An 18,998-nucleotide genomic window follows, 5' to 3' on the forward strand; every position below is an offset into this window, starting at 1 on the left:
GTGTTGGCAACAATCAGAAGATTCTTGAATATCATCTTACTTTGAAGTTTAGCTTGGAAGCCACCACTTCTCCCGTTGGTGTAATTATGGGAACATTTTCACAAGTAATTCCATGATCCACATCAATAACTTTTCCTATAAGTTAAGGAAGAGTTTAAGTTTCAAAAGCTATCATGTGTTATTGCTAATTAAATAACTTAAAGCATAATGTAGTATAACAGATAAATTCACTATAAAGATAATTCACATTAATGAATCATAGAAATAAATGTAAATATAGATATCTATATCTAAAGCAAAGTCTAATGTAAATTTGCACATTTTGACATATCTATTTGGAAAATCTTCCTCAGAAATATTATTTTACTGTAATATGATGTTAATATCATAATGAGAGCAAAGCTAAACTCTATCTGGTATAACCCAGCCACACTGTTTATAACTACTTATTTCTCTCAATTAAACTTTCCTATAGAAAAAAAACACAGCTGCCAAAAGGAAATTAAGACATAGAAAACTATGTTTTAAAACTATAATAACCAAACCAAATGCTAGAATGATGGAGAACAGTATGATATTAGCTCTAATTCTGTTATTTGAATTTTAAATGCAAACAATTCAATCTGCCATATGTGCAGTTTCTAAAAATAATTTTAGACATTTTATCCTAAATAAAAGTAGCATAATATTTTTTATGGTAATATTAGTCACTACTCAAAATGCAACACTAACTTTAGGAATAACTGTTTAAATAACTAAATGTTGGTTCCTTACATCTGTTCAAAGCTGTCTTCTAAAAAACTTCAGTTCTGTTGATAAACATTTAAATATAGAAAAAATATAAAAACATTTGAGTTTAATACCTTTGATTTCCAGTGTCTCACTGAGGGGTAATTCTACGTTAGCTCCACTCTTGCTATGGTTTTCAGACTCTTGCAAGACAGCAGTTCTCTTATAAATGCCTCTTTTTACTTCATCGAAGACCCAAAACATGTTGTATACTCGAGCAGTATAGCCTGCTAATTCAGTTATCTAAAACCAACATAGGGAGATAAAATAGTATACTCAAGACAGACTTTTAAACAAATATGCAATCATGTAAGCTTCTTGATTTAATGTTAAAGATCCTATTTTATTATACATGAAATAGATAATACATCTGATAACTAAGTAACACTAAAAAACTTACCAAGAAAGCAGCATAGCAAGTCGACAGCTTAAGTTTGATTGGAATTAAAAAGCACATAAAAATTATTCATTCAAGTCAGGGTTCAAAGTGAAATGTAAAGACTTCAGAATATTAGTGAGACTTAAAAATCTTTCAATCAATTTTCTGATTTGGCCCCTGTTTGCATGAAAATTTGATTTCCTGAAATTAGAAGTTTTGTGAAAAGCTTAAATCCATTCAGTGAAATAATGATTCTTTATTTTGATATCTTTTTTCAATTAAAAATAGAAGATTTTAAATAGAAGAAAAATGCATATTTTTCTTATTATGAAATGACATTTCTGAGTCAAAATGATTGTCAAAATTCCTAAGTTTGGCCAGAGAAAATACCCCTGCTAGTGGATACTAATATTGGGCGTGAGCTCAGTAAAAAGCTTTAAATCCTTTTCAGTCCAAATCCCACAAAATTCAGCTTCTTTTCAAGTCAAACATGATTTATATGCCCAAAGAAAAATATTAAATATGACTTTTTTTCTAGATGAGATTATAAGATGAGATAAATCTCTGCTTTAGTTCAAAAGGCTCAATAGAGTGGTATCGTGCTCCTATTCTGCCAGTTGTCCAATTTAGGTTGAATCTCTGCTGCTTTTCTATTAAAAGAACACCTTGTTATCAAGGTGACTCATCTGAAAGGTGACTCATGTCCTGTCAAGACCATCTTTCTCAGTGAAATGGAAGCAACAAAACCCATTCCCTTACAGAACTGTTTAGTAGGAAACTGGTATCAATAAGCAAGGCATGTCACTAATAAATGTCTCTTAAACAATAGACTATGGACTAATACATTACCAACATTGTGTAAGATTTTTGTGTGTGCAAAACTTAAACAGTGAATGAGCAGGTATTATTGTTAAAAGTCTTCTACCACATGTCTCTACTGTGTGAGAGGTCTATAATTAGATTAGTATTTCATTTCTATATATTAATGTTATAGCTATTATATAGGATAATTTCTAAACTGTTATCTAGAAGAAGCTCTTGAGTTCCCAAGTAGAGGAAAACAGAACTAAGGATTAACAAAATATGGATCTAAAAGAAACCTAAGTAAATATAGTTGCATTAAAATAATCCGAAACAAATGTGGAGGTCAATTAAAGAAAGGCAGGAGTCATTGAGTTAGTAGACCAGGATGCAGGGATGAATGGGCAGAGTGTCAAAAAAAAAAAAAAAATGAGAATGTGACTGTGGACAAATTACTTTGGGATATAAGACAAGGGGGTTTGTCTAAAAAGAAACCTTGTTCCCTCTAGAGCTAGTGAAGAATCCATGATGCTTTCATGAGCTTTCACAGGAGTAATAAGATTCTTTAGAAGTAAAAGTTCTATGATTCAATACACATACAGGCAAAATGAAACAAAATGCAATAATTTCTTGTGTTGGAGACAATCTAGAAAAAAGAACTGATATTCTCTCTGTGACTTAGATAGCAAAGTGTTTGAATGTGAGATATATAAAATTTTGATTTCTCATTTAATTTTAATAATAAGTAATTTATTAGCTGAAAAAGCTATCTCTAAAACTGTGTCTCCAGATTATCAAAATTACTATTTGAAAAAAAAGTTTTAATTGAGTTGTCTTGCTTTGTGGCCCTAAACAACTGGTTTTACCTTTTTTAAAAAAACCCAATTCAATAAATCAGTTGTTAAGTGAGATTGAAAAGTTTTGTCAGCAAATCACAAACTTTGCAACTATTTTATATAATTTATTCAAGGATAATTTAATAGGTAGCTAAATTTATGATGCTCCGGCAATTTATATTGATACAAAAGCCACAAGAGTAATTAATAGTGAGAATGACTGTCCATGGGAATATTATTTAATATCTGAATTGAATAAAGTGATTTTTAATCTTAACCCTGTGCGATCTGTAGGTCTTATTACCATTCTCTCAGCAAACATTTACTGACCATATACAATATTCCAAGCATTAAAATAGATATTAGGAATGTAAAGATGAATAAGATAGTTCCTGCTTTCCACTCAGGGTCTTATGCAAAAGATAGATAATTATAATGTGGTAAAGCACCAGATGTACTAAGAACACAGAGAAGGAAGACCCAGACTCTGCAGGGAAGTCAGAAAGAAAGTGGAATCACAAAAGGGTTTTTTATACGTGGTTGGTAAGGCTTGACTTGACCTGAAGTATAAGTAAAAGTTTGCAAGGTATATAAGCAATATTACTGGCTAACACTTATTAAAGTGCTTACTATCACAACAACTCTACAAAGTCATCACTATCATCATCCCCATTTTACAGATGAAGAAACAGACACAAACAGGTCAAGTTCATATAATTTGTAAATACTGGAGCAAGAATTTAGATTTAGGCACTCTGGCTCCAAAATCCATACCAAAGGGCCTTTTAGTAAAATTTAAGAGCAAATATGTCATACTATAGATAGAAAAAGGAGTTGACAATTGAGAGTATAAAAATTGAAAGGTATTAGCAGCAATAGATTTGGGAGTTGTCCTTTATCTTGATTATACTCTTAGCAATTTTTGGTAGAGAAAAGATGTTTCCAAAATAATAAACATGTGGTAATTTACATTTTTGCTTGATTTTCATATATCTTAATCAAATTGATAACAAGAAATGCAAGTACCTCTTTGTATGAAGACATAATCCTTTCAATAGCATCAGCTCCAGAGGCCAATAAATTTCGAGCAGTGGTAAACGCTTCTGTCCGCTCACTAACCATAGCTTGCTTTCGATCATCCTCTAGATCTAAAAGCAAATTACAAAACTGTTGAATTTTTTAAGTAACTAAATGTTTTGTTTTGTACTATGAGACTGTGACTAAAACAACTGTATGAAAATTTTTCATTAGTATCAGCAATTTCCTAGGAATTAATGAATTATTTAAAAAATAGTGTTTGTACCAGATTTTATTGAAATCTTCCTTTGTCTTATTATTTTTCTAGAAGGAGAGTTAGAAGAATTAAATCTATAGGAATTAAGACTATTTTCATTTAGCATTCTTTCAGCCCTTACCAAAGTCAATGTCCTGCCCTTATTAGAGCTAGGTAATAAAATACTACTGATTCAGTCAATAAAATACCATTAACTAGAATCTAAGCAAATATTTCTAGTGTGATTTCTTTAATAGAAATGCAAAGTAGCTGACCCTCATAATCTAGCTCTGTCTACCTGTTTTAACTTTCACCCTACAGTTTAGCAACACCCCAACCATGCAATATTCTGCTTATTCTCTGGTATTTGCATATATAATATTTTCTGACTTTAATATACCTTCTTTTTTGCCAAGCTGTCTCTTAAAGAGTTAACTCTTTAGTACAGGTTTCCCTGGAAACCGTTGTCTGGCTTTTCCAGTGGACTATAAGTTCTTTAAGGGGCAAGACTGTATTTTATTCATTATTCCTAGTACTCACTAGAGTGTCTAGAACACAGTACTCCTTACTGTGTATTGAATGGATGGATGGATAGATAGATAAATATCCTAAATTACTGTCAATGCAGAATTATGGTCAAAAGCTAGAAATCATACTAGGTTAGAGTCCAGAATCTACTACTTATTGGCAAGTAGTAAGGTTAGTAGAGCAAGCCACTAATCTTGCTCTACTAACAAGCAGCATGGAGACATGCTACTTTCTCATGTGTAAATGAGGGAAATAATAGTACTATCTCAAACAATTCTATCTCAGAGGGCTGTTGTGAGATTTAAAGGGGAAATACAAACAAAGTGTTAGCCTAATCCATAGTTATAATATTGCTCTTAAATATTAGGTGTTATTATTTTCTCTGTGTTATTGTTATTATTGCATATCTACTCCATTTAGTATTATTCTTTAAAATTATTCTCTCCAGGTCATTACTTTAATCTTGGCATCAATTTGACTCTCTATCCGGTCTTTCTATGGACAATCACCAAAATTCTAAATTGAAAGCTGTAAATTAATGAAGAAATTAGAATAATATAAATAGCCATGGGCCCACTTTGCTATTTATGTTGCTTGGATTTATCTCAGTGAAAAGGGTTTTTTTTTCTCCATGACATGCAAATATTTAACACGTGCCCTGTTATAACTACTGGATACTTTCACCTTTACTTGCTTATAGACAGCTCAGCTGAGTTTGAAAGGGATCCATGCATAATATAAGGTAAAATTCACTCAGTAGATATTTACTGAACAGCAGGATTTACAAGAAATAAGGCAAGGTGTTACAGGATACACAAGGATTAAATGTAATTTTCAGATTCTTTCCTTAGGAAGCTTACAGTTTGATAGGAGAAAGAAGACAAGTTCCCAAATAACAATGCAGGGCAGCCTATGAGGAGAGTTAATATGACACATTTGAAGGATGCAAAAATAATTTCTTTCTGCAAGAGACAAGAAATGCTTCATGAAGGAGTAGACTGGGAGTGAGGCCTTGAAGACTGCATACAATTTTAAAAGATCACAAGTACAGCATAAGCAATGTCTCAAAGAAGGTAAATTTCAAGCAATGCCAATTGAATAATAAACTGGTCAAGTTACAGTATGGGTTGGTGTTAAGCACTAATTTTACTTCAGTATCAGAAAAACCATGAGTTCATGGGGACCTCCTAGCTCGAGAGTTAAGTACTGCTCTAAAGAACTATCTTTAGTTCCCTTGAAGTTAGTCTGTTTCCTTGAAGAATGAAAAAAGAAAGGCTTTGAGTGTTAGTATAAGTGATGAGAGAAAGACCTGAATGGCTAAATAGGCTGGGAACAGAATGTAGATATTCTTAAACACATTTAAATGTGTAATAAAATTTAGATAGCCACAAAAAATTAACAAAGGATTCTCAGCAAGCTGCCAAAATAGTGACTGTTGTATCAGTTAAAGTGCTAAGAATAGTTTTGGCTCAGAGAATCTGGCTGATGATCTAAAATAATTATGAGATTTTATGAATTTGGGTTAAAAGGGGTTTGAATAATAGCTTTCACTGATAGCCTCTGTTAAGAAGAAATAAAACTGATCAGAGGCAAAAAGAACTACAATACTGCAGCTTATGAAACAAAAAACACATTCACAGAAAGACAGACAAAATGAAAAGGCAGAGGACTATGTACCAGATGAAAGAACAAGATAAAACCCCAGGAAAACAACTAAATGAAGTGGAGATAGGCAACCTCCCAGAAAAAGAATTCAGAATAATGACAGTGAAGATGATCCAGGACCTCGGAAAAAGAATGGAGGCAAAGATTGAGAAGATACAAGAAATGTTTAACAAAGACCTAGAAGATTTAAAGAACAAACACCTAGAAGAAATAAAGAACAAACAAACAGAGATGAATAGTACAATAACTGAAATGAAAAATACACTAGAAGGAATCAATAGCAGAATAACTGAGGCAGAAGAACAGATAAGTGACCTGGAAGACAGAATGGTGGAATTCACTGCCATGGAACAGAATAAAGAAAAAAGAAGGGAAAGAAATGAAGACAGCCTAAGAGACCTCTGGGACAACATTAAATGCAACAACATTTGCATTATAGGGGTCCCGGAAGGAGAAGAGAGAGAGAAAGGACCCGAGAAAATATTTGAAGAGATTATAGTTGAAAACTTCCCTAACATGGGAAAGGAAATAGCCACCCGAGCCCAGGAAGCACAGAGAGTCTCAGTCAGGATAAATCCAAGGAGAAACACACTGAACACATAGTCAGCAAATTGACAAAAATTAAAGACAAAGAAAAATTATTAAAAGCAACAAGGGAAAAATGACAACTAACATACAAGGGAACTCCCATAAGGTTAACAGCAGATTTCTCAGCAGAAACTCTACAAACCAGAGGGAGTAGCATGATATATTTAACGAAATGAAAGGGAAGAACCTACAACCAAGACTACTATACCTGACAAGGATCTCATTCAGATTTGACGGAGAAAGCAAAAGCTTTATAGACAAGCAAAACATAAGAGAATTCAGCACCACCAAACCAGCTCTACAACAAATGCTAAAGGAACTTCTCTAAGCAGAAAACAAAGAAAAGGGCCTACGAAAACAAACACAAAATAATTAAGAAAATGGTAATAGGAACATACATATCGATAATTACCTTAAATGAGAATGGATTAAAAGTTCCAACCAAAAGACACAGGCTCACTGAATGGATACAAAAACAAGACCCATATATATGCTGTCTACAAGAGACCCACTTCAGACCTAGGGACACATACAGATGGAAAGTGAGGGGATGGAAAAAGATATTCCATGCAAATAGTAATCAAAAGAAAGTTAGAGTACCTATGCTCATATCAGATAAAATAGACTTTAAATTAAAGAGTGTTACAAGAGACAAGGAAGGACACTACATAATGATCAAGTGATCAATCCAAGAAGAAGATAAAACAATTACAAATATATATGCACCCAAAATAGGAGCACCTCAATACATAAGGCAAATGCCAGTGGCTATAATAGAGGAAATCAACAGTAACACAATAATAGTGGGGGACTTTAACACCTTACTTACACCAATGGACAGATCATCCATACAGAAAATTAATAAGGAAACACAAGCTTTAAATGACACAATAGAGCAGATAGCTTTAATTGATATTTATAGGACATTCCATCTGAAAACAGCAGATTATACTTTCTTCTCAAGTTTACACAGAATATTCCCAAGGATAGATCACACTTTGGGTCACAGATCAAACCTTGGTAAATCTAAGAAATTTGAAATCATATCAAGCATCTTTTCTGACCACAATGCTATGAGATTAGAAATGAATTACAGGGAAAAAACCAGAAAAAACACAAACACATGGAGGCAAAACAATATGTTACTAAATGATCAAGAGATCACTGAAAAAATCAAAGAGGAAATCAAAAACTACCTAGAGACAAAATACAACAGAAATACAACAATCCAAAACCTAGGGGATGTAGCAAAAGCAGTTCTAAGAGGGAAGTTTATAGCTATACAAGCCTACCTCGGGAAACAAGAAAAATCTCAAATAAACAATCAACTTTACACCTAAAGGAACTAGAGAAAGAACAAACAAAACCCAAAGTTAGAAGGAAAGAAATTATAAAGATCAGATCAGAAATAAATGAAATTGAAACAAAGAAAACAATAGCAAAGATCAATGAAAAAGCTGGTTCTTTGAGAAGATAAACACACTTGATAAATCTTTAGCCAGACTCATCAAGAAAAAGAGGAAGAGGACTCAAATCAATAAAATTAGAAATGAAAAAGGAGAAGTTACAATGGACATCGCAGAAATACAAAGCATCATAAGAGACTACTACAAGCAACTCTGTGCCAATAAAATGGAAAACCTGGAAGAAATGGACAAATTCCTAGAAAGGTATAACCTTCCAAGACTGAACCAGGAAGGAATAGAAAATATGAACAGACCAATCACAAGTAATGAAGTTGAAACTATGATTACAAATCTTCCAACAAACAAAAGTCCAGGACCAGATGGCTTCAAATGTGAATTCTATCAAACATTTAGAGAACAGCTAACAGCTAACAGAAGAGCTAACCTACCTAAGGAGGTAAAGACCTGTACTCAGAAAACTATAAGACACTGATGAAACAAATCAAAGTGGACATATATACACTACCAAAACTCTTAGAGGAAAACATAGGAAGAACACTCTTTGACATAAATCACACAAGATCTTTTTTGACCCACATCATAGAGTAATGGAAAAAAACCAAAAATAAACAAATGAGACCTACTGAAACTTAAAAGCTTTTGCACAGCAAAGGAAACTATAAACAAGACAAAAAGACAACCCTCAGAATGGAAGAATATATTTTCAAACAAATCAATGGACAAAGGATTAATCTCCAAAATATACAAACAGCTCGTGCAGCTCAATATTAAAAAAAGAAACAACCCAATCAAAAAGTGGGCAGAAGACCTAAATAGACATTTCTCTAAAGAAGACATATACATGGTCAAGAGGCACATGAAAAGCTGCTCAACATTAGAGAAATGCAAATCAAAACTACAATGAGGTATCACCTCACACTGGTTAGAATGGCCATCATCAAAAAATCTACAAACAATAAATGCTGGAGAGGGTGTGGAGAAAAGGGAACCCTCTTGCACTGTTGGTGGGAATGTAAACTGATACAGCCACTATGGAGAACAGTATGGAGGTTCCTTAAAAAACTACAAATAGAACTACCATATGACCCAGCAATCCCACTACTGGGCATATACCCTGAGAAAACCATAATTCAGAAAGAGTCATGTACCAAAATGTTTATTGCAGCTCTATTTACGATAGCCAGGACATGGAAGCAACCTAAGTGTCCATCAACAGATGAATGGATAAGGACGATGTGGCACATATATACAATGGAATATTACTCAGCCATAAAAAGAAATGAAACTGAGTTATTTGTAATGAGGTGGATAGACCTGGAGTCTGTCATACAGAGTGAAGTAAGTCAGAAGGATAAAAACAAATACCGTATGCTAACACATATATATGGAATCTAAAAAAAAAAAAAATGTCATGAAGAGATTAGTGGTAGGATGGGAATAAAACACAGACCTACTAGAGCATGGACTTGAGGATATGGGGAGGGGGAAGGGTAAGCTGTGACGATGTGAGAGAGTGGCAGGGACATATACACACTACCAAATGTAAATTAGATAGCTAGTGGGAAGCTGCAGCATAGCACAGGGAGTTCACCTCTGTGCTTTGTGACCACCTAGAGGGGTGGGATAGGGAGGGTGGGAGGGAGGGTGACACAAGAGGGAAGAGTTATGGGAACATATGTATATGTATAACTGATTCACTTTGTTGTAAAGGAGAAACTAACACACTATTGTAAAACAGTTATACTCAAATAGAGATGTTAAAAAAAAATAAAATAAAGAAGATGTGGTACACATATACAATGGAATATTACTCAGCCACAAAAAGGAACAAAAATGGGTCATTTGTAGAGACATGGATGGACCTAGAGACTGTGATACACAGTGAAGCAAGTCAAAAAGAGAAAAACAAATATCATATATTAATGCATGTATGTGGAGTCTAGAAAAATGGTACAGACGAACCAGTTTGCAAGGCAGAAATAGAGACACAGGTGTAGAGAACAAACGTATGGGCACTACGGGGGGAAAGCCCAGGGGTTGTGGTGGGATGAATTGGGAGATTGGGATTGACATATATACACTAATATGTATAAAACAGATAACTAATAAGAACCTACTGTATAAAAATAAATAAAATAAAATTCAAAAAAAGAAATAACACTAGCACAGATGGACTGGCGTTTGGTATGGCATGGTAATTTCTATGTTGCTTTGGCAGACTATTATCTACTGGGTTTTCTCCATGCTTTTAAAATTACAAATTTGTAACAAAATTACAAATAGCTCTGGAAAGACTTCATTTGACTTATTCTACTGGTTTTTCTTTGGCAGGTAGTTTGAGGGCAGTGCAAGAGTATTTTGTCATGCACACATTAGCAGATAAGTTCTATGACAAGGCCAGATTCCTTAGTGTCAGAGATATAAATTCATGACCTAAAGCACTAGTCTATTTTGTATCCTAGGAAACATATTTCATTTTCCTCACCAAATATTTAAAATAATTTTTCAAAAGTTCCACATTTAAGGATTTAATAGTTAACATATCTGCTCATTTTACTGCTACTTTTCATCACTGCTAATAAGTATGTACTGAAACATAGTCACATCTGTTGCTATTTCACTGAAAAGATGAGAAAGAATTTTATAACTCAGGTTTAAGTTTATTAATTTTTAAAAGTTAAAAAAGTAGGCTATTCTGTACTTTTATCCTTTGCTTTTATAATCTGAGTTTATTTAATTTCATTTACATTTTACCTTTGTCACCTTGACAAATCTCAGCAAAAACTATAGCCTTACCCTACTTCATACCATATATAAATATCAACTCTAAATAGATTGATGATATCAATGTGAAATGAAAAACCAATAAATTTCTAAAAGATAAAATTGGAGAGTATCTTTATGACCTTGGGTTAGACAAATGTTTCTTAAACAGGACATAAAACCATTAACCACAAAGGAAATGATTGATAAATTGAACTATATTAAAATGATAACTTCTCTAGGACACTGTTAGGAGACTGAAAAGGGAAGAATCAAGTGGGAAAAGATATTTGAGATTTTGTGTGTGTGTGTCTGACAAAAGACTTATTACAGAATACATAACAGCTCTCACAAATCAATAAGAAAAAACAGATGAGCTAATTTAAAATTAATTTTAAAAATTATCAGCACTTCATAAGAACAGCTATCCAAATGGCCAATAAATGAACAAAAGTGCTTAATCTCATTAGTCATCAAAGAAATGAAAACTAAGACCACAGTAAGGTACCACTATACACTCACCATATGCCTAAGATGAAAAATGCCTAAACGAAAAAGACTGACGTCAAACATTGACAAAGATGTGGAGTGACTAGAATGCTCATGTGTACTATATGATACTATTTATAGAAGATTCAAAACCCAGCAAGTATTAATGAATGGTCAGTAAAATAATTATCTTTGCTGTGGCATGGCAAGGGCAGGAGTAAGTGGAGTTGGGGTGGGGGGCTAATGATGAGGATAGGACTGGGAAGGGGTATGGAGGCTTCTGGGATGAAGGTAAGATTCTATTTCTTCTGAGTAGTGATTATGTATATGTCTTAACTTTGTGACAATTGGTTGAGTGGTACACTAATGATTGTGTCTTGTTGACATAACTACATATATGCATGGCTACTTACAGCTGAAAGTATGTTTTTGATATATATTGATAATTACTGTTATTGGTTGACAGGAGAGTAATCATATCTAAAATGACCTATTATAACATTTTATTTGAATATTTTGACATTGTAATATGAGACATACTAGTGCAGCAGGAGTTATGGATATAATCTTGTTGCAGGTACATTTTGAGAATACAAGCATCACCCACGTTACTAGGGTGATGGGTAGAATATAGTTCTATTCCTAAGCACAGAATCTCTCAGTTGCTACTTCTGATGTGCCACCTCACACTAGCAGATTAACAACACTGGCAGTGCCAGTGGCTTAGCTGCTCTCTTCCCTACTCATTAGGTGTCTGTAATAAGGTCTAACAGGAGAGACCTATAAGTAGCTTTCCCTGGCCTTGCCCAGAACTGCTCTTGATATAAAGAGAAGAAAAGTGGAAGTGGCCTATAACGTGAAACAACTGAGATTATAGCTCCCAAGTAACTATTTTCTTCACATAATTTCATTCTTTCTCTTAATATGAAGCAAATAAAGGGGTAATGTCCTCTATAAAGATAATAGAGATGATATAAAATTAACTATTTCGATGCCTTTTTTCAACCATTTGCTCCCATGATTACTTGGTCTCAAATAAGTTAAGTCCCTTATAGAATAAGTTCCAATATAGCTAATATAGAGGCAGCATAGTGAAGGGAAAAAAAGCAATGCACAAGGAATTACATAATGTCTTCTATCCTTAGTGCTTCCACTAACCATTTGTGTGACCTTAGGCAGGCTTGGGGCTCCAGACTAGATCACCTGTAAGCTCCTCTTCTGACGTGAAAATGACATGATACCATATGCAGTTTTGTAATGTGAAGTTGAATATAAATATAATCCTGTCCTTACCACAAGATTTTACTTAAAGTTGTAGCTAGATGGTGTAACCAATCTACTACAGAACTGCTTTTCTTTTCTCCTCTCAAACAATTTATGTAGGCTATTCCTCCTATTTGCATCTTTACATCCAACTTCCTAATCACTTTCAAATGCCTTGTTCTTTTAACAATGATCAGGCCAGCAAACATCTATTGAGCATTACCTATGATGCAGGCATTGCTCTAAATTTTACACATGGGATCTTCCTTAATTTTCTTAACAACCCTGCTATAATTTCCCCCATTTTGGAAATGGGGAAACTGAAGCACAAAAAGGTTAAATGATTTGTCCAAAGTCACAGCCCAATAAGCAAAGAGCCAGCATTTGAACCCAGGCAATATGATACCAGAGCCCACATAGGAAGAATGTAATATTTACCGTTTCTTCCACCTAAATTCTTACTATTTGCTATGGACTGTTTCAAGGCACATTAAATACATTATTTATAATTTCATAACAATTCTGTAAAATATATATTATTATTCCTATAGTTAAGAAAGGAACACTGAGGCATATAAAGTTTCTGTAACTTTCTTCAGGATGGATAATTACTAAATAGCAGAGTCAAGATTTGAAGAGTGGCCTGTTTCTTCCTTTTCTCTTTCTTTCCTCTTTTCTGCTTTTTCTCTCTTTTCTCTTTGCCATCCCTCTCTTATTCATCCATTTTTTTCCATCTATTTTTGCATTAAAATATGTACTATCATGCGCTTAATTTATCTCTAATGTAAGAGACAACTCAGGGCGTAAGTATAAATTAAGATGGAAGACTAGATTAGTATAGATAGTATTTAATTCCAAGACCTAAAGCCTCAAATATAATATCATTATCTAAAAAAAACCAATTATTTTGTCTGAGTAAAGTGATAACTTAGTGTTTTGTCTGAGTAAAATGATAACTTAGTGTTTTCATGTGGTATGACTTTCATCATAAGTCAAATATATTTCATAAATACATACATACGAACATTATAAGCATACACGCAGTAACCTTAGAAATTATAGAAGATATCAAAGCATACTCTCTTAATATTATCATAGGAATTCATTTTATTCTTCTATGAAATTCTTACATTGCTTTTCTTTTTATAAAATTTTCTTTTGAAAAGAAGCTTTAAGAATTATTTTGTTTCACTTGCATCAATGTGATTATTATCACAATTTCAATCTAAAATTTCAATGCTGTTCCTTTAATTTACTATTATATTTTCAAGATTTGTAGGATTTATTTTTAAATATCTTATTACAGCACCTACAGAAGATTGTTAGATTGTTTGCATATATTGTGTACTTCTTACTGGTCTCTGTGGGGTTAATTTGTCACCATTAATAGCTGCATTTTCTCTGTTCTATGTTGAATACTCCAGGGTTTTCTAATAAGACCAGTTCTTCCAAAGACTAACAGAACAACACCATAATTATACATGAAACTTTTAAAATATCCATAAACTGATGGATAGATATTCACTATGAATATCTGACAATTTTGTTAAATTTCTTAGTAAAACTAATCTTAAGACCATACATTTTTGTCTTTTTTTCCCTAATACTCTTTTGAAAAAGCAATTTATTTTATTTCATTATGAAAGGATTAAATCTAAAAATACTAACAATGCCTTTTTCAATAGAAGCTTTTTAAAATGATTAAAACGAATTTTGAAAACATTAAATAAACAGATAAAATTCAGTTTTCCTAGTGGTCTAAATACACTATTAGACAGTTGAGTTGCAGAGTACATTTGGTATATGTATAGCACTTACCACAAGGGATTGACAAATCCTACTTTACCAAAATGAACAATTTTAGGTTAAGAATGACTCAAATTTGACAGGTGTTTTTGTGAGAATTGGTAAAGCATTAAAGCACTGTTTTAAAATATTAAAGCATATGGTAATTTTTTACTTGTTTTTATTGGATGACGTCAAACAAATAACTATTAATACTTAATTCTACACCAAAAATAACTGTAAAATAGTGTGAATTCTGTTACAGTTTTCTTAGTGTTGCCTTTTGTTTTCTAGGCAATAATTGTCACCATGTCAATGTTCTTGATACATTATTCTACTAAATCCTCACCATCCCACTCTGAAGTAGCCTTTCTGATTCTCATTTTATAGATGAGGAAACTGAGGTTTAGACAGTTTAATTAACATGACTAAAAGGACACAGACAGAAAGAGGGAAAGCAGAGTTGAGCAAAGCTCTGTCTCACTACAAAGCCCATGTTTTTGTCTAGCTCCTTCAACACTAAGACCAATTTTGGTCAAGTGGTTTTGAAAGAGGAGGGGGAATATTTTACTTTGCAAAAAGAGAGGAAAATGCTGCTTCTTTAATTAATCCCCCTCTGTCCTGCCAATTAAGACCCAAACTCCCATCTCAAGTATTACATAACATTTTAATATTGTCCTCCTTGCCTTTATCTTTCTTAGTTGTTCCAAAGGATGAAAAATGTTGATTAAAAAAAACACTGGGACAGTGGTAGGATAGAATTAGACCCCTGAAACTTGACAATCCCTATCCCCACAATACCACCAAATAGGAGGTTTTCTATATTACCTACAAGTAGAGGAGACCTTGTTCCATGGCATGAAGCTCTCCCTGAAACAGTATTATTAGTTGTCTAATGTAGTCAACCAACTATTCAAATCATAAATCAGGGCAGATCTAGTTATAGAATATTTATAGACTAAATGCATGCTATGTGCAGAATTGAAATTTACAACACATGGGGAGACTTTCTATTATACTCCTTTTGAAGGTATTAACTTATGTTGAGTTGAACTGTAAACTAGAGAATCATTCTATACTAGGCAGTATAATTAAAATTGCTTAAGATCAACTCCCCAAAACACTACATCAGAGTTTTCTGAAATTATCACAGAACTGGAAAGGTCTTTTGAGTCATTTCTTTCATATTGCTGGTCTTATTACTGGATGTTGCAAAGTCTGCCATTGTTTCTGACCATTAAGGACTATAGAATGATGGCTACACAATTCACTGTCATAACTCCAGCAGTGACACCTTAAAGAGAAATAATCAGAAACATATATTTAATATTAAGCATAAATGCCATTACCACCATCTGCAAAGCCAGTTGCAGTGATAATAGGTAGAGCCACCATAATTAGTCCACTGCTGCTCCAAACATACTTCATCAAGAACTGCTCTATCATGATGTACCATAAGCGTTTGGATAAAATGAGGTTCATCTGATTTGCTAAAGCTTTGTAACTTTTCTGGAGTTGCTTCATTTCTACCTATGGAGAGAAAAAAAGATAAGAATTAACCTAGTATGAACTATAAAAATAAATAACGTATGTTTGAGGACTTTCTTTAAAGATAATTACATATTATTTTGTTTTACTTAGTATACTATTATCTGTGATTCTAACAACCAATAAATACAGATTAATGTCAGAATTAGTTATTATTTAGTTGTAATCACACCTGTATTATTTTTTAAATGTCTGATATTCAGTAAATATAATGTTAAATATAAATATATACAAGTGATTTATACTTATGTTTTCAAATTTATATGTATAAGATGTTAAAATTAAATGATATTCCATAAGACATGAATAAACAGTTAGAACCTTATCCTTTTTGATTACAGCAAAAATATGAAAATAAACACATGACATGTATATGTGTAATTAGACTCCACTTTTGAACTAACTCAATTTACTAGGTTTTGTCTTAAATGCAAGAAGCCTACACAACATGCTATAATTTATATCACTGAGCTCAGTGATTCAAGAATGACATAAATATGATTACTACAACATATTAAGCCAGTTTTCAAGTGGGAATAGAAGTCCTAAATTGGCTTTAAATTTTCTTCTTCAGATTGGTACTACTATAAAATTTCTTTGTTGTTACTGATGATGTTTCAAAATTAAATAATTCTGCTTTTTAATTATAATACCATTTCAACTTTAGAATAACTTACTATTTCATTTGCCAAGTCCTTTGTATTAAGATTTCAGATGCATCCCCTTAAAAAGTCTTTAATGTATGCAAGTTTATGTAATCAGGTTAACTATTTAAGGGACCTGCTTAATGTTGAAAATCTTTAATATTTAAAAATAACATTCTGGAACTCCTTTTTTCCTCTTCATCTGTAATCTTAGCTTTTCCCTCTAAGCTAGACAAAATTTCATTTCACTACCTTTTTTTATTTGTGTCAAAATATGGTACTGAACATTAAGAGTAATGGAAATGCCATTTGTAAGCCACTCCTGCATTTCTTAGAACTGAGGAACTCCATCATGGACCAGGCATGCAAAATTGTCACACCTGTCTTTCATATGAAAGCACTTTTTTTTTTCTCTTGAAAAACAAACAAACAAACAATACCATCCTAAATTTTCCATCTCAGTGGAAGTATGTTTACTTAGTTTCTAAATATATATTTTCTTCAATGTTCTAGGACCATCTACTTAGGATTTCAGTTTTAAGAAAATGCTTTAGAGATAATTCTGAGCATATTTCAATAACTGAGACTAAGTAGACTTTTTTAGAACACTGAAAATGTTATTTTCATGAAACTTTAGAAAAGTTTGCACTCTACATATAATTCTTTAACAGCTTATGATTAAAAAGGGTAATGAAGCATATATTTTAATACAGGTTTGAATGTCATAAGAATCTAAAACCTTAAAGAAGTGGGTCCATCAACAGTACAACAGATGGTATCTAGCACTGCAGTGGCAGCTTGAACAGTCTCACATTTCACCCGTCACCTTAATTTCTTTCTTACCTTATGTCCTCTGTAGAAGGCAATTTCTTCAACATTGGCTATAATTCTGGAGTGCACATACCGCAAATAGCCTTTCCTATGAGCTTCTTCAGCCACCAATTTACCAAATTTGGGAGAGCAGGCTTTTAACACTTTAGCAGTGGCATATACCACAAGCCCTGCTAAAAGGGTGGGCCCAATTGGGCTTGCTCCTCTGGATGTAGCAGTCTTGATAAGCGTATAGGAAGTCAGGATTACATCTAAAATAGGTTTGGTCAAATTGGAATACAAGTGAGCCACAGACTGAGAGAACATCATAATATCCTCAGTAAGAGACTGGTCAGGGTTTGCCAGCCTCCCATCCATATTGATCACCTTATAATAAGTCTGATTTGTAAAATAGGTTTCATAGGCATGGTCGACTAGGCGAGTTCTGAAGGCCAAGGCCAATTTGCCCTCTAGATACCTTATTGCACTGTTGACAAAGGTGGCAGGGATGGCAATCATAAGCCACTTGATTAATTTGATGATGAAAGTCCGAGGCTTCTTTTCCACAATGCTTTTCACAATTTTTCCATCCAAACCAGCCACATAGATAGACAGAAAGGTCCTTGAGATTAGAGCTACAGAGTGGAGGCAGAGCCATCCTGTCTCAGTGGTCACAAGTTTTGGGAAGAGAATTTTCCGAAGTTCTAGTAGCTGTTTGAAAAAATCTGCATTCACTCCAGGTGAAGGTTTTTTACAAGTGGCCTCGGTGCAATGCAGTATTTCTCTGTTCTCTGCAGCCGGGTAAGCTTCTTTTTTCTTCCAGTGGCCAGATTGCTTTAAACGCTTGCCAATGATGGGACAGAGTGTTTTCAGAGCATATGCTGCAGCCACCACGCAGGCAGCCCTTTTAGCAGTCCTCGATCTGGTCCATTTCACTCGATCAGCTGCTGCATTTAGCATATGTATCATTTTCCCAGTTACCCAAACCGGCTTCAGAAAGAATTGGTTTTAAAAGATCATGCTCCCCGGGAATCCCAAGCAAATGTTTCAGAAAGTTCTATAGCGTTCCATACTCTGCAGCGTTTCTCCTCTTCTGTTTTTTGTTTTTATTTTTTAAGATTTTGTTCTGTGTCATGCAGCACAGCTCAGACTCCACTGCGTCTACTGGGGATGATTCCCTCAGAAGCTCAAGCTGCACCAAGCAGCCCCAAGCTCCTCCCTCTCAGGCCCCTCATTGGCTGTAGGGGCGACGGGACCCCTGGAATCCTCGCTGCTTTCCTTTGAACCTTGAAAATGAAGAGAGAGCAAAACGAATTACATCCTTAAACAGTTCAAAGAGTTAAATGTCTATTTTTGGAGAGGTCGAATCAGGGCAGCTGCTGGCGACAAAACCTGCCCTAGCGACTGAGC

At 33.7% G+C, this 18,998-nt stretch overlaps 1 protein-coding gene across 1 annotated transcript in view; it reads right to left on the bottom strand.

Moving 5' to 3' along the window:
* The window catches only part of ABCD2 (ATP binding cassette subfamily D member 2), a 92,517-nt gene extending 73,730 nt beyond the window's left edge, over positions 1-18,787 (bottom strand). Inside the window, exons 1-5 of the mRNA XM_059082257.2 lie at positions 17,622-18,787; positions 15,936-16,116; positions 3,832-3,953; positions 864-1,032; positions 41-135 (exon numbers count right to left, since the gene is read on the bottom strand). Of these exons, the coding sequence (XP_058938240.1) occupies positions 41-135; positions 864-1,032; positions 3,832-3,953; positions 15,936-16,116; positions 17,622-18,557 (1,503 nt within the window). The 5' untranslated portion in view covers positions 18,558-18,787. The remainder of the gene's footprint in view (positions 1-40; positions 136-863; positions 1,033-3,831; positions 3,954-15,935; positions 16,117-17,621) is intronic.
* Between the last annotated feature and the right edge of the window lie 211 nt (positions 18,788-18,998).

The sequence above is a fragment of the Kogia breviceps genome, chromosome 12 (genome assembly GCF_026419965.1).
Source record: "Kogia breviceps isolate mKogBre1 chromosome 12, mKogBre1 haplotype 1, whole genome shotgun sequence".
NCBI classification, from domain to species: Eukaryota; Metazoa; Chordata; class Mammalia; order Artiodactyla; family Physeteridae; genus Kogia; species Kogia breviceps.